The sequence below is a fragment of the Rhinolophus ferrumequinum genome, chromosome 21 (genome assembly GCF_004115265.2).
Source record: "Rhinolophus ferrumequinum isolate MPI-CBG mRhiFer1 chromosome 21, mRhiFer1_v1.p, whole genome shotgun sequence".
Classification (NCBI taxonomy): Eukaryota; Metazoa; Chordata; class Mammalia; order Chiroptera; family Rhinolophidae; genus Rhinolophus; species Rhinolophus ferrumequinum.
In genome coordinates this window covers 11172043-11188081 of record NC_046304.1, presented here as the reverse complement: position 1 = coordinate 11188081, position 16039 = coordinate 11172043, and the positions used below count along the sequence as shown (strand labels likewise).

The 16039-nt window shown below is 41.9% G+C and overlaps 1 protein-coding gene and 1 non-coding gene across 6 annotated transcripts in view; one reads left to right on the top strand and one right to left on the bottom strand.

The window, feature by feature from the left end:
* DNAH2 (dynein axonemal heavy chain 2) overlaps positions 1 to 16039 on the top strand; it is a 101638-nt gene that overhangs the window by 15278 nt on the left and 70321 nt on the right. For 3 of the 5 annotated variants that reach the window (XR_004421412.1, XM_033091837.1, XM_033091836.1), the window contains exons 5-14: positions 710 to 938; positions 1515 to 1625; positions 1765 to 2003; positions 3184 to 3375; positions 4071 to 4228; positions 4703 to 4790; positions 5131 to 5336; positions 5777 to 5906; positions 6159 to 6341; positions 7193 to 7407. Coding sequence is in view for 4 of the 5 variants with exons in the window: in XM_033091837.1 (XP_032947728.1) it covers positions 710 to 938; positions 1515 to 1625; positions 1765 to 2003; positions 3184 to 3375; positions 4071 to 4228; positions 4703 to 4790; positions 5131 to 5336; positions 5777 to 5906; positions 6159 to 6341; positions 7193 to 7407 (1751 nt within the window). In the remaining variant the exon portion in view is untranslated. The remainder of the gene's footprint in view (positions 1 to 709; positions 939 to 1514; positions 1626 to 1764; positions 2004 to 3183; positions 3376 to 4070; positions 4229 to 4702; positions 4791 to 5130; positions 5337 to 5776; positions 5907 to 6158; positions 6342 to 7192; positions 7408 to 16039) is intronic. The other 2 variants (XM_033091838.1, XM_033091839.1) reach the window with 2 other exon arrangements.
* Positions 13174 to 13281, bottom strand: LOC117014169 (U6 spliceosomal RNA). The gene has a single exon (XR_004421466.1). It is a non-coding gene; the product is annotated as a U6 spliceosomal RNA (small nuclear RNA).

The following is a 16039-nucleotide window of genomic DNA, read 5'->3' as shown; positions in this document are numbered from 1 at the left end:
TTATTTGTGCTTTGTTTTCAGTTTTAAAAATTAAATAAATTATAAAGAGTAGTTACAAAAGAACTAAAGAAAAAAATCCAGGTGAATCTGATCTTAGGGTGGGAATGACCTTTCTAAGCATGTAGAAGTCAGAAACTTTAAAAAGTTTTAACCATTATACATGAAAGGTATACATTCCTGAATGTAAGCAACTAAAACTCACTATAAACAAAATTGAAGGATAAATGAAAAATTGACAGAAAAATATAGGCAATTGAAATGGTAAACCCTAGACAATTATCTCTTTCTTCCAGTCCTTCTCCTTTCTGCTTTTCCTATAGCTGAAAGCGCTTTGTCCATTCTATCCTTGTCATTCCATCCATCCATCCATCCATCCATCCATCCATCCATCCATCCATCCAACATTTATTGAACATCTAATATATCCTAGTCACTGTGCTTGGTTTTGGAGCCAAACTGGACGTAATACACAGTCTCTATCCTCTGCATGCTCTCTGCATTTCCTCCTTACATCTCTGACTATGCAGTCTATTATGTCCCTGAAAAGAAAGGGAGTACCTCATGACACTGACATTTGGAGAAGGATCAGGATTTGATAAGGGAATGTTACAAAGAACTCAGTCAGGCTTTCATGATTGGAGCCTCAGGTTCCTTTGGGTATCATGGCTGGGCCTGGTGACTGAACTCTGATCTAATGTCTTTCATGCAGACCCAGAACCAGATTGTCTACTTCATCCGCCAAGCACCAGTTCCCATCACTCCAGAGAACTTTGAGGCAATTGTGCAGTTTGGGACAGTGCGGGGTTCCTACATCCCAGCCCTGCTTCGCCTCCTCAGTGGTGTCTTTGCCCCTCAGATCTTTACAAACACAACTTGGCCTGAGAGTATTCGGAATCATTTTGCTTCTCATCTGCATAGGTTCTTGGCATGCCTGACAGGTGAGCAGAAAGGCTTGAGTGCCTGGTGTCTCAACACTCTGTTCTAGTGCCCCGCTGACAGTAGAGCTGGTGAGGCACGTGGGAGACTCAACCCGAGTACCTACATTGCCTGGCATGGAGTAGGTACTTGGTATGTGTTTGTTGAATGAGTGGAAAAAGATACAGAATTTGCCTTCTAATCCAGGTACAGTTTTCTGCTATAGAGCAGTTGGCCAAACCTGCTCAAACTTAGAGTTGGAAATTTCCAAGAGTACATGTGGGAAATGTAGAGGAACAAGAGGAAATGTAGGTGGCATGGAGGAAGTAGGACAGTGTATGTGTCTTAGAAGAGAATGTTGAGGGCATGGTACAGATCTTTGACCTTGTTTTATAACAGTCTCTTAGTATACCTCAGTGAGGTTTCTCTCTTGCCTTCTGTCATTTTTCCTTTTGATATTAAAAAAGTATGAGTCAGTTTCTCCTGCCTGCTCTTTTGAAATATACTTCCTGGCCCTCAGACCATTAACCATGATCAGAACTGGGGTGACATAAACTCCTTCTTCTCTATGAACTTCCATGGTCCTTTCCTTTCCTTAGATACTCGGTACAAACTGGAGGGGCACACTGTTCTCTACATCCCTGCAGAGGCCATGAACATGAAGCCTCAGGTGGTGTTTAAGGACAAAGAGCTGGTGCAGCGGCTAGAGAGTGAGTGGCTGGCATTGCCATTGTGTCGGGGATCCTAGGGGAGAGGAAAAGGGGCAGCCCAGATGCTGAGAAAGGAAGGCAGAGGGAAGGACACATTGGGGAGTAAAGAAATGAAGAGATTTTGCATTCTCTCCTGCAGCCTCCATGATCCACTGGACCCGACAGATAAAGGAGGTGCTCAGTTCCCAGGAGACTGTGGATTCAGGAGAAAATTTAGGTCCTTTGGAGGAGATTGAGTTCTGGCGCAACCGATGCATGGACCTGTCTGGCATCAGTACACAGCTGGTGAAAGAAGGAGTGAAACACATTGAGTCCATCCTGCGTCTTGCCAAGTCTTCCTACTTGGCACCCTTTGTGAAACTGGCCCAGCAGATCCAGGTGTGTGAGTGGCTAGAAGGATGGAGGTTTAGCAGAAAGTGGACAGTGATTCGGACAATATAGGGTGCCAAGAAGAGGGATCCAACATAATCATCAACAGAGAAGATAGATTCACCCAGTGACTGGACTTGTACTGATGGGAGAGTATAAAATAGTAGAACATAAGGTCTCAAGGAGCTTATAGTTTAGTTAGAGAGACAATTAGTTAATCAACAAATATACATTGAGTACCCTCTATGAGCCCAATCCAGCTGAGAAAATAAGACTTACACAAAATAGGATTACTAGATGTCATGGGATCACAGAGGAACCCACGTGGTTCAGCTAAGAGGGTTGCAAGATAAACACGTAAAGCATAAATTTGATAGAGTATGACAAGCTGATTATGCTATTGTTGGAGACACAGAAGATCAGAGTGATCTATAGAGTACAGAGATAGAAGACTTCTCTCCCTAGGTGGAATTTTAAGCTAGATATTGAGGGAATTGAGGCACAGCAAGGTGGAAAGTCTAAACCCTTGGTTGAGTACAGGGCAATGAAAGAAACTGTAGTGAAAACTATGGGGATGAATGGGAGGGATGCCCAGTTGCAATGTTTCCCCGAAAATAAGTTCTAGCAGGACAATTGGCTCTAATGCGTCTTTTGGAGCAAAAATTAATATAAGACCCGGTCTTATTTTACTATAATATAAGACCGGGTCTAATATAATATAATATAATGTAATGTAATATAATATAATATAATATAATATAATATAATACTCATTAGAGCTGATTGTCCAGCTAGGTCTTATTTTCGGGGAAACGTGGTAGTTGATCCACAGCTGTTGAGTACCTACTTTGTGCAAAATGCTGAGTTCAACTGAAGGAACTAGGGGATAGACACAAAACCTGAGCTTGGGTAACTCCCAGGCTAGTGGGGGAGCTGGGACTGGCACCTGAGAAAAGACATAAAAACACTTTCATAGAAACTAGTACATGAATAAAAGTCATTGTGTGTAAACTGTGACCCTGGGGGCTGCAGAGACCTGAAATGGTTGGCAGCAGGTAGGGCTGGGTTAATTGGGACTACTTCCCAGTGGAGGCAAGACAGGTTGGGGTTCAAGATGGATAACAAGCACTCGCTTTGAACCAGTTCTTTTCAGTGGATAAGTTTACTCCTGGTTTCTCTCTATTGCCAGGACGGTTCTTGTCAAGCACAGTCGAACCTGACATTTCTGTCAATCCTGAAGGAACCTTACCAGGAATTAGCCTTCATGCGGCCGAAGGACATCCCTAATAAGCTTCCTAAGTTGATCAGTCTCATCCGCATCATCTGGGTCAACTCTCCCCACTACAACACTCGGGAGAGGCTGACCTCCCTCTTCCGAAAGGTGTGTGTCCGCAGAGGGTGGGGCAGAGGGTTTTTAGGGGGTGGCCACATTGACAGAACTCAGATATTCTAAAGACGGTGGAATTCCCTTAGCAGAAGATCTGTGGTGAAAAAACAGGCGCACCCTTCCGGTCAGACAGAGACCAAAGGCGCCGGCCTGCATTGTCAATGTTAGCGACGCTCCGAGTTGGGGTCTGGGCTGGACGTTTTGCTCCCAGAGGGAAGTAGCCTAGGTGAGAGGAGGGTCTTTGAGAAGAGGTGATGGAGTGTGGGCAGGGAGGCATGAACGACAGATTCCCAGGCTGACTTGTACAGAAGGGAAAGACTCTTTGTCTCAATTCCAAAGATGGAAATTGCAGTGGGCAAGAGGTAGATTTAGGAAGGAACATTGGCTTTTGAGCAGCAGGATCTAGCACATTTCAACTGGGGTGACAGAACCCACATGTGGGAGAAAGGCACCAAGCTGAGTGCTCGCTGGCAAGCGCAGTTGCAAGCTGGGCTGAGGCAGGGAGGGAGGTGGAGTCCAGAGGGGCTGCCCGCCAGAAGTGGAGAACAGCGCCCAGGCCCAGCCGGCGGATATCAGGAGTCAAATCAAGAAGTAGGAGGCCGAGACCTGAGGCATGGTCAGGGAGATTCAGAGAAGGGCGTGGGTGCATCTAAAGCTGTGAATTGAGGCTGTGGGGATCCATTCTGCAGATGAGCAATGAGATCATCCGCTTATGCTGTCATGCCATCTCCCTGGACCGAATCTTTGAGGGATATGTTTCTTCTAGCAAGGAGGACCTACAAGGCTGCATTTCCTGTTGTCATGCCTGGAAAGATCACTACCTGCGGGCTGTGCAGATGCATTCCCAGTAAGATGTGTCTCCCGAATGTCCCATATGTTATCCCCGTGTCATTCCTATAGAGGGTGGATTCTGACTCCTTTCACTTGCACTTTTATTTTTTAAGCCTATGGATTATATTTCTCTAGACCCAGGAGTTTCTATATGGGTCTGAGTTTTCTCTCTGAATACAGATATTCTAGCTCCTAGCCCTAGGTTTTCTTCACTCTAATAACTTCTCCCTGATTCCAGGAGTCCTTCCTGGTCTTTTCCTCCTTTCTTGGCCCTAAAGTTTAAAATTCCATTATGTATAAATCTCCTAGAACTAAGATACTTTGTCTCCTCCCTTTGTGTTTCCTCTCTCAGAGTTCAGGAAAACCACTTCTTGGGGTCTCCTTTTCTAAGGCTCCCCCTGAATCAAGGGTACCAGTTATAGTATTGTATAGGCAGATTGGCACCTAGTGTTCTTGCTTTTTGAGTCGGTCCATTTTTTCCCTAACACAGGTTCTCCAGTCGGGGCTGGGTCCTGGACCAGACCAGCATATTTGCTCAGGTGGATGCGTTTGTGCAGCGCTGCAAGGACCTGATTGAGGTGGGAAGACTGTCGGGAAAGGAGAATCAAAGGCAACAGCAGACATTCCAGAATCCCCATCCAGTAGTGGGAGAACTGGGGCAGAGGCTAAACATAGAACTTACCTCTTTGGCGCTTCCTGTGTCACTGTGTAACCTACCACCATCCTGTTCTTTTAGACGTTGCCTGTTACAATTGCCTTAGCATCTCATATTCCGTTCTGCAGCCAAAATTCATCTCATTAGCCCCTTGCATGTGGTTGGTCCTCCCTAGTTTTTAGACATTTTAAGCTACACCATAGAGCTCAGGATTTACAAGTTCAGAAGGGAGCGCAGGAATTCTCACATTGACTTCTTTTTAGGTATGTGACTGTCAGTACCACTTTGCCCGCTGGGAAGATGGCAAGCAAGGTCCCCTTCCTTACTTCTTTGGTGCCCAAGGGCCCCAGATAACACGGAACTTGCTGGAGATTGAGGACATCTTTCATAAAAATCTGCACATGCTGCGAGCCGTTCACGGGGGCATCCTGGACGTCAAGAACACCTCTTGGCATGAAGACTACAATCGGTGAGAGAACCACAGGCTGACTGGGGTAGAGCAGGGAAGGGAGGTCAGGTGCGAGTGTACAAAGGATTGTGTGCAGGTGACAGATGAGGGATGGCATGGACAGGAGAGAGTGCAAGGAATAAGATGGCTGTTCAGAAGGAGAGTTCCAGAGTTAGCCTTTCAGGGCTCGAATCCCGGTTCTGCCACAGAGTAGATATGTGACTAGGCAAATTACCCTACCAGTTAGAGCCTCTGTCTCCTCATCAATGAAATAAGCTTAACGACAGAACCTATCTCACTGCCTTGTTTGAAGGAGTGAATGCATTAGTGCATGTAAAGCACTTAGTCAGTGGCTGGCATGTAAAAAACCCTCAGTACATAACACAGGATTCTTACTCAGGGGATGGACTTGGGGGCTAGCGAGGGCACCCACCCTTCACCATGCCTCTCTAACTGTGCAGGTTTCGTGCTGGAGTCAAGGACCTGGAGGTGATGACTCAGAACCTGATCACCTCCGCCTTCGAGTTAGTGCGGGACGTGGAGCACGGAGTGCTGCTGCTGGACATCTTCCACAGGCTTGCAGCCCGTGAGGTGCTGCTGTCCCACCTGCTTCCTCCACCCCTGGTTCTCTTGTGCATTCCTGCAGTTTCTCCTGAGCCTTCCACGCCTCCATTCACACTCTTTCTCCTGCCCTGAATTGCCAGGGCCTCTTTTCTTCCCCTGATTTCCAGATCACTAAGGAGTGTGACTCCCACAACAGGGTGTAACTTTCCTATTGGATGAGTAACTGGAGGAACCTGAATCCCCAGGGCATGTTGTCAACTTCTTTCTCTTTTTCCTTAGGCTATCAAGCGAACATATGACAAGAAGGCTGTGGATCTCTACATGTTGTTTAATAGTGAATTGGCCCTCGTGAACCGTGAACTGATAAAGAAATGGCCCTACCTGGAACCCTACATGGCCCAGTATTCTGGGCAGGCACACTGGGTGCGGATCCTACGGCGCCGCATCGACAGAGTGATGAATGTGAGCGCCTGGCCTTTTCCACGTCTTGGCCTCAGGGAGATGGTAGTTTGCAGACTGTGCCACGTGCGGGGAGAGATGGGCGACATGTCCAGAGTTTCCCTAGACTGTTTTCATGACCAGAGAGTAAATCTGCCCAGGGGAATGGCAGATGCAGCTCTGCAGCGAGGCAGGCCACGGCCTTGGATTTGCGGCGAGGGCGAGTGTGTGGTAGAATGTGGGTCATTTTAGGTATTTCATATCAAAGTGGACAGGAGGAATAGGGTCAGCATTTGTGAAGTTGGGCCACCAGAAGAGCAATACAATCTCACAATCTAGAGAACTGGACAGGTGAGGCCCTTCGAAGGCTGGTCTCCCTAGAAGGACAGTCACAAAGAAACAGAAAAAAAAAAGCAACCAAAAAACTCTTTGATAATGTAGACCTAAAGTTATCGAGGCCCCTGCTGTCATCTAATTGGTTCAGGGAGAGAATAAGGCCACCTGCAGACAACTGGAAGCTTCTTAGGAAGTCGTGGGCTAAGACCAGTGAGGAAGGGCTCATACTAGTTCTCAGTCTTGTACCTCTTAAATCCTTCACCTTCTGTAATTTACTTTCTTCCCCTAACTTTTTTCTTGAGCGGAATCTCCGTGCTTCTCTTTCTTTGTTTTGACTCCCTTTCTCATTGTGCCTTGGTATCTTCTTCTCACCCTTCTTTTTGGCTCTACCTTTCCTCTAAGTAGTCAAAATCAACTTCCATGGCAAGCCTTACACATATTGTTGTTGTTGGTGTGTGTGTGTGTGTGGTCTCAGGGAGAGGATAACATGGAGGAATGTGGCAAGTAAGCTCTACCCATTGGTTGTTCTCACTCCTCAGTGTCTTTCTAATGCTCATTTCTTACCTCACATTGGAACTGGAGAGGAGAGTGTACATACCTATCAGCAGATGGTTCAGGCCATTGATGAACTGGTTCGAAAAACCTTCCAAGACTGGACATCAACACTGGACAAGGACTGTGTTCGGCGGTTGGACACACCATTGTTACGAATCAGCCAGGAGAAGGCGGGCATGCTGGACGTCAACTTTGACAAGTACAAGAGCCAACTCCACTCATTTTCCCTTTCCCTGACTTCTCCTTTTACTTATTGTGTCTTTGGTGCCATTCCCTTTCCCCGACTCTCCCAAGAGTTTAACTCCCATTTCTTGGTTTTCTCTCCATTCCTCTCTCGAATTCTCTCTTATATTATAATATGTTTACTATCATTTCTTCATTTTAATTTTATAGTTTACCTTCAAAAAAATCGGTTGAAAAAAGAAAACCCCCACTAACCTACTAAACTGGTGATGTAAGTGTGTTCTGCCACTAGATGGCCATCATGGCTCAGCTAAATCACCCAAACCGCGAGCCATGAGGTGTGGGCTTTCCTGAGAATTGATGGGGTTGTCAGAGCACGCCCTCTTCCGCAGCTTTATAATTACGACACTTTCATATTACAATTACTTAAAATTTAATTGATTCATTATTAGTTATTCAAATATATATAGTGAGTGCCTTCCATACGCTAGGAACTGAGATAGGCACAGGGAGTGTTTCCAATGGAAAAGTCCCTGCCCTCTGTTACTCTGTGAGTGAATAGTTCTACCCTTGGAGCCATGCTTCCTTTCCACGTAAGATGCAGAAGAGAAAAATAAATCTGCCCACAGAGATTACAAACCTTCTGGTGACAGTGTTTTTCTTAATTGGAAGGAAATATCTACTCGATTGGTTTTGGCTCCCTCTTATCATCAGCTATGCATCAGCTCTTATAATAAGAGTTGCTTCCCATGTTTCTAGGCTGTTGCTACCAGCATTGGCTTTAACTCAGAGACTGTGCTTATTTGTTGGGCAAATGTAGAAGGGGCTTTGCCACAGAAGGCCGGTGTGGAAATGGAGTCCGGGAGACAGAGAGTTTTAATTTTTAATTTTATTTTTGAAAACATTTTAACCTTTCAGAAAGGGTAATATATGCACATCTTATGTTATAAGATTCGAAAGTTATACCAAGGTAGAGAATGAAAAATCTCCCTCCACTTCTGTCCCTTAGTGACTCAGTTTCTCTCTGAAGATTCAATATTACCAGTTTCTTGGGTAACATTCCAGAGATAAAAGTGTATGTCTACATAAGTATCCTTTTTAATATAAATACTAACATACTATACACACTCTTCTGTACAGTGTTTCAAAATGATTTAATTTTCCATTAAAATTATTGATAATTTTTTAAAAATTGCAAAATGCATAAAAGTAAAAGAAAGAAAAACTTGTCCCAAAGATAACCACTCTTAAAGATTTATTGTATATTTTTAATTGTTCTTCCCCCCCATTTCATATGGTTGTTTTTCTTTAATTTTAAAAATATTTGCTGAGTATTTTTAAATTACAAAAGTAGTGCACACTCACTGCAAAAAAAAAAGATTGATGTAGAAGTATATAAGGGGAAATATGAAAATCCAGCACACAGCCTCTAAGAGATAACTATGATTACCATGTAATAAAAAATATACACTGCGCACATAAAATAGGATCACATTATAACCAGTTATTTTTGCAAGTTGTTTTAACGTTAACAATACGTGTGGGAGGTTTTCCATTCTGTAGGAGCAGAAATGTGTAATTATTTTTCATGGCTTATAACAGCCCATAGTTTGGCTATACTGTAATTTAATCAATTGGTACACTATTGATGGACTTATAAGTTGTAAAATTTCTATAAGTTTTCTGAATATTCTGTACTAGAGGATTTCAAGGTTTCCTACGCCTTGTTCCCTACGCTCCACAGAGATGTGTTTACCTAATGTTTGAGCTAGTGTCCATCTAGTAAGGATAAACTTAAGAGAGAACATTTCTGTCTGCTGTGATCATCTCTTGTGGAGGAATGCATTAGGTATTTATCTAAAATACAGTTTGTATAATCTTTTTTTTTTTTTTTTTTTTTTAAGTAAGGTGCTGCTCACAGTGGCCCATGCAGGGACTGAACCGGCAACCTTGGTGTTATTAGTATCACACTCTAACCAACTGAGCTAACCGGCCACCCCCAGTTTGCATAATCTTTATAGTAGACCATAACAACGCAATTTTGGGCCAAATATTTATGGCCTAGGTTTAGCTGAAACCCAGATAATTGCTAGACACTTCTTCCAGAGAAAAGAGGTGCTCCTGTCCTTTGGTAGTTTTTTCTAGAGAGATCTCTTATAAGCTGCTTTACATTTTTAAGATACCGTGTTTCCCCAAAAATAAGACCTAGCCAGACAATCAGCTCTAATGCATCTTTTGGAGCAAAAATTAGTATAAGACTTGGTCTTAAGACCAGGTATAATATAATATAGTATAACATAATATAATACAATATAATATAATATAATATAATATAATATAATATAATATAATATAATATAATATAATATAATACCGGGTCTTATATTAATTTTTGCTCCAAAAGACGCATTAGAGCTGATTGTCCATCTAGGTCTTATTTTTGGGGAAACACGGTAAAACTGCCTCAATCCAGTAAATAATGTATGGGGGGTGGGGAACTTTATGACAGGGAAGGATTTTGAAAAGTCTGGGCTTATCAAAGTAGTAAAGAAATTCAAGACAGTTTCAGCTTTTCCAAAATGTATTAATACTCTAAGGAGGTACAGATAACTTTATCGGGTTTACTCTTTAGTGTTCAATGTCTAGATAAGATCTTGCATGCTTTTCAGATGTCCAGATTGTCCTCAGAATTACCTGTCTCTCCCTTAGTTCTGGGAGCCTTCCAGTCCTAATAGCACCTATTTTATCTCACAAGCGGTTTTGTTACTCCACCTTATATCCCAAATGTTTGAACTTTGAAGTCCAAATTGGCTTTTACCACCTTTTATGGCCAGATCAGCTTTACAGACTGCACTTAACCACAAACATATTCCAGATGTTGTCTATACCCTGGCTGAAAAGAGCTGTGTTATCACTATGTATGTAGCAGATTGGTCTGTGTAGTGGAATTTCCCCTGAGCAGGATAGGGGACTCTGACATCTGTTTGTTTTTTGTGTCTAGGGCTTTCACTTTCTCCTTTTTTTCCTAATCATATAGTGCTTTCTCCATCTGTCAGTTCATTCTGGGCTGTCAACACTAAACTCAGCTAAGCTTCACTTTCCTACCTCTAGTGCCTGACCACATGTCTGCGGACAAATTATAAAATACTTTACAAAAATGATACCCTAGACTGATTTATTTTTAGAAAGTATATTTGTCAATAAAATAAAATTTGCATTCCAGAAATTTATTGACAAACTTCTGGCAAAGACTGAACAGCACTGTGAAAAAAGTTTCTTACAGGGTTTTCAGCCCAACATCAGGAAAGTATTAACCAAATCCATCCTGTTGACTGACAAGTTAAAATTTGATAATTTGCTTTAAAGTTATTTTGACAATCTTATCAAGATGAGAAAATGAAGAAACATTTTGGTGCTTGGATAGTATACATGCCCAAGTGGGCTTGCCATGATATTTAGGGAGACAAATTCAAGGCCTACAGTTTGAAGAACATACGAGAATATATTTATGCTTATAGCAGTGTTTCCACATATATTCACATCCCTCCGTCCTCCCAGTATAGCTATAGCACAATTTTTGGTTAAATCAATATTCAGTGTTTATCTTAATATGACACTATTATTTACTGCTGACCCAAGTAATTTGCTGTTGCTACAGTTCTTTCTTTGTACAATGTTTCTTCATTTTGGAATTAATAATTACCTTATTGTTTCTGTTAGCACGCTGTTCATTATCGTTCATTCTTCCAGACCAACCAATAAAACCCTTGTGAATAATATTTTTCCTCACTATCTGACTTGTAAGGTATGGTACTGGTTTCATGTTGTTCTTGGAACTCCCTGTCCTCCTGCTTCAGTCTAAATAGTTGGTTTCGAGGCCTGCTATAGGGTTGTCATCCTGGGGCCTCCCTGAGCCTCTTTTCTTGTTTGATTTCCTATCTCTTTTGTCTTTCTCAGTTTATGCCTTTGTTTGGTGGAGTACATCCATTACTAGCTTTCTGAGACATGGTGCATGGGAGGTCAATTTTTTTTTTTTTAAAGATTTTTTATTGGGGAAGGGGAATAGGACTTTATTGGGGTACAGTGTGTACTTCCAGGACTTTTTTTTTCCCCCAAGTCAAGTTGTTTTCCTTTCAATCACAATTAAGCAGGGTGCTGTTCAGCTTCAAGTTGTTGTCCCTTCATTCTTAGTTGTGGAGGGCACAATTCAGCTCCAGGTCCAGTCACCGCTGCCAGTTGCAGGGGGCGCAGCCCACCATTCCTTGCGGGAGTTGAACCGGCAACCTTGTGATTGAGAGGATGTGTTCCAATCAATTGAGCCATCTGGGAGCTCAGCGGCAGCTCAGCTCAAGGTGCCATGTTCAATCTTAGTTGCAGGGGGCATTGCCCACCATCTCTTGCGGGACTTGAGGAATCGAACTGGCAACCTTGTAGTTGAGAGCCTGCGCTCCAACCAACTGAGCCATCTGGGAGGCAGCTCAGCTCAAGGTGCCGTGTTCAATCTCAGTTGCAGGGGGCAGAGCCCACCATCCCTTGCAGGACTCGAGGAGTTGAACCGGCAACCTTGTGATTGAGAGCCCACTGGCCCATGTGGGAATCGAACTGGTAGCCTTCGGAGTTAGGAGCACGGAGCTCCAACCGCCTGAGCCACCGGCCAGGCCCGGGAGGTCAATTTTTTGAGTTCTGGTGTGATAGACAATTGTGTCCTATGTTTCACTTCTTGGACATTTGGCTGAGTTTAGCATTCTAGGTTTAAGGTAATTTTCCTTTAATTTTGCCTCTCTCTTTTACTTTGGAGGCTTTCTTTAAATGTCTGGTAATTTACTGTTCATTTGTATTTGAGAGGCTTATTCACTTTGAAGACTTTTGATAGTTTCAAAAATAACACATACTTTAGTGGAGATCGGCAAGGTTTGAAAAACAGCATTTTTTCCCCTATGATTTCTTACAGCATTTATCACAAATAAATGAGCACTTGAGAATAATTCCCTTCATTGGAATATTCCTCTCCAACAAAGGTGAAAATATAATCTTTTGTAAAACTTGAAATGTGATATTATTTTCTATATTGTTAATTCAGTGCTTTCCTGTAGAACAGACAAAATATTCTGGAATATTTACCTCAATATTCTTTCTAAATAATAGTTCAGTAATATTTAGAATGCAAAGTTTCATGAGCACATCTTCAGGTTGTGGGGTCTTTTGTTCTGTGATTAAAAAGTCCAATTTCATTAAAAAAAATAAAAGCAACCACACAAATTTTAAACATCAAGTGATTTTTATTCAAGATTTTTTATTTTTAAAATATTCCATATTTTCTTCAGGTATTTTGTGATTTTATTTATTTATTTATTTATTTCAGTTACAGTTGACATTCAATATTATTTTATATTTCTTTCAGGTCTATAGCATGGTAGTTAGACATTTATATAATTTATGCAGTGATCCCCCAATTAGTCTAGTACCCCACACACACTATACATAGTTGTTGTAACATTATTGAATGTATTCTTTGTGCTGTATACTTCACATCTCCATGACTATTTTGTATCTACCAATTTGTATTTCTTAATCCCTTCCCTTTTTCACCCAGCTTCCCAACCCCTCTTCCCTCCAGCAACCATCAGTTTGTTCTCTGTACCTATGAGTTGTTTCTGTTTTCTTTGTTCATTTATTTTGTTCTTTAGATTCTATATATAAGTGAGATCATATGGTATTTGTCTTTCTCAGTTTGACTTATTTCACTTAACATAATACCCTTAAGGCCCATCCATGTTGTTGGAAAAATATGGAATGCTTCGTGAATTTGCATGTCAGTCCTTGCGCAGGGACCATGCTAATTTTCTCTGTATCATTCCAGTTTTAGCATATGTGCTGCTGAAGTGAGCACTGTGATTTTATTCTTTACATTTAGATCTTTGATCTATTTGAAAATTTTTTTCATATAGGGAGAAGGGAACAGATGCAACTTGAGTTTTTTTTTTTTTTTTTAAAAAAACTCAGATGACTAACCGGTTGACCCAATCTCATTTATTGAACTGCTATTTTTATAATAGAACAAATTCTCAAGTATATTTTTGTCTATTTTGGGATTCTCTATTCTGTTCTGGTACGTCTGTTCATGTGCTGGAATCAAACTTTTAATTATTGTCCTCATTACTCTCCTTTTTCAGAGTTTTCCTGGATATTTTAAAAGTATATTTCCTATAAGAACATTAAAATCAATTTGTTTAGTTCCAAAAATCGTCCCATTCCTATTTTTATAGGAATAAGGATTGGGTTAAATTTATACGGTAACTTAAGAAGAATGAACATCTTTAAGATTTGAGTCTTTCTATCCAAAAATAGTATATTTTTTCTTTCAAATTTTTTAAGTCCTGTTTTTTGTCCATAATTCATTTTTCTTTTTTTTTGACCCCCCATAATTCATTTTTCCATATATAAACCAACTAACAAGAAGTGTTATAATGTGTAATATTTTAATACATAAATGTTACGTATAACATTATAAATGTTATATAAACATTTCTTGTTAATTTGTCAATTTTTTATTGTTTTAATTATAATGGGTCTCTTCCTCCATGATAATGTTTAACTGGTTACAGTTTTATATTGGAAAACTGATTTTAATAAGTTAATTTTGTACCCAGCCACTTTTACAAATAATCTTATTGTTCAAATAGTTTTTTTGTCTAAAAATTTTTTTGTTACAAAGCATATACACACAGAGAAGTACTTAAAACATACATGTTCAGCTTAACAAATAGGTGTAAAATAAACAGCCTTGCAACTATCATCCAGGTCAAGGAAAGAATATTGTCAGCAGTTCAGAAGCTCCCCAGTTATAATTATTTTTCAGTTGAATTGGTTGTCAGCACTTAAAAGTCAGGAGATTTTATATAAAAACCCATTTTCTGGCCTCTCTTGAAAAAATATCAGACAATATATTCACACTGGGCCCCCATTCCCATATGGCAGCAATTGCCTCAGACCTTGGAGCTGTCACTCTTGTAGATGGACCACGCACTCTTTAACTCAACTTTAGGCCGAATGTTAGTTGCCATTTATCATCACACTTGAGCTATACTTGCCTTGGAGATATTGGAATTTCTGAAGTTTGCTTTTGACTATGAAACACAAGAGTTGTTAGTTGGTTGGATGTTGGAAAGTGAGGCTGAGGGAGAACATGTGGTTGTGGTTTAGGCAGTGGGGATGGTGTTCCCCGGACAGGAGCTCCAGGTTTGCAGAGCAGATGATGAGTTTCTGGACATAGTGAGTGTGAGGTGTCTGTGGGACAAGGAAGGGGGTAGACAGGTGGGCATTCAAGTCTAGGGCTCAGGTTAGCCATGTAGATTTGGGAGTCATCAGCTTATAGGAGGCAGCTGAAGCCATGGCCCAGGGAGATCCAGTGTATTGGGTGTGAAGAAACTTGAAGAGACCGAATTTAAGGGAGCTGCAGGGAAAGTGGGTTTTTTGCTGAGTCTCCAGTGTCTAGATGAATGTGATTTCCAATACTAGAGAGATAAGCGTACTTCTACTGAAGGGCAGGGCAGACAAGGGGAGAATTGTAGTCCAGAAGCCAGGAAAAGAGTGTGTCCAGGGAAGGTGGAGAGGAATCCACCACGATGTTAAGGCCTACGGAGGCAGACAAGCCCTGAGGAGGTCCGTGAGGTTTAAGCTACAAGAAGTCCTGGCGAGACTTGATGAGAGCACTCTTAGAAGTGAAGGGGAGGCAGCTGTCAGGGGATTGAGGAATCGGGAAGAAAGGAAATGAAGGGAGTTCATGAGCACAATCCTTGTGAGAGTGTAGGCTATAAAAGGGGAGTGCAGTGTGGGACCTGTAGGAGGATATGGGGTGGAGGGAGGGCTGATTTTGTTTTTGTTTTTTGTAAGATTGTAGAAATTTGGCCTTATTACTTAAATGTGGATGCGGAGTAACTAGTAGGTTGTGGGTATGGGAGAGCTGCAAAAGACGGCATCTGAAAAAGCAGGAGGAAACCTTGTTAGAACAGAGCCCAGGAAGAGGGGTTGGTCTTGGGTGGAAGGAGGACCTCTTCTGTCATAAAAGGGAGAAATTGTAGGTTTAATTTTTAAAGCAGGAAATGCTTGGAGTTCTCACCTGATGATTGTTGTATTTCTGCGGAGAGGAGTGGGGGGAGGCCAGGTTTGAGAAAGTAGAGGGGACTTTACAAACAGTCACTGTGAGAACAGGAAGGGGAGTCCAGCTGGGATCTAAGACCTGAAGCTATCTGTGTGGTCCTGTTATTTTCTCCACCCTTGCTGGGCCACCTTCACACGGGTACAAGTGGGGAGGACAGCGGATTTAGCCAGGGTTGGGATTTTTTTTTTTTTAATTTATTTATTTTTTTGCCAGGTGGCTTAGGTTAAGGAATGAGACAAATTAGTGAGGACTGGCAAAATAGTGGTGAAAGTGACAGAAGGCAGGGTCTGTGGAGAAGGAAGCAGAGATGGGAGGGATGAATAGGCAGGAAGAAAGATGACGGGTCAGTGGCCTGAAGCTCTACATGAGATGCAAGAACAGGTCCCTTAGGAAGGCTTGAATACAAGAGCTTGGAATGGGGGCAGGAAGCTGGGCTCAGGGGGTGGGATGTCTGAATGGGTTATCTCAGAGGTGGAGGAGTTGTGAA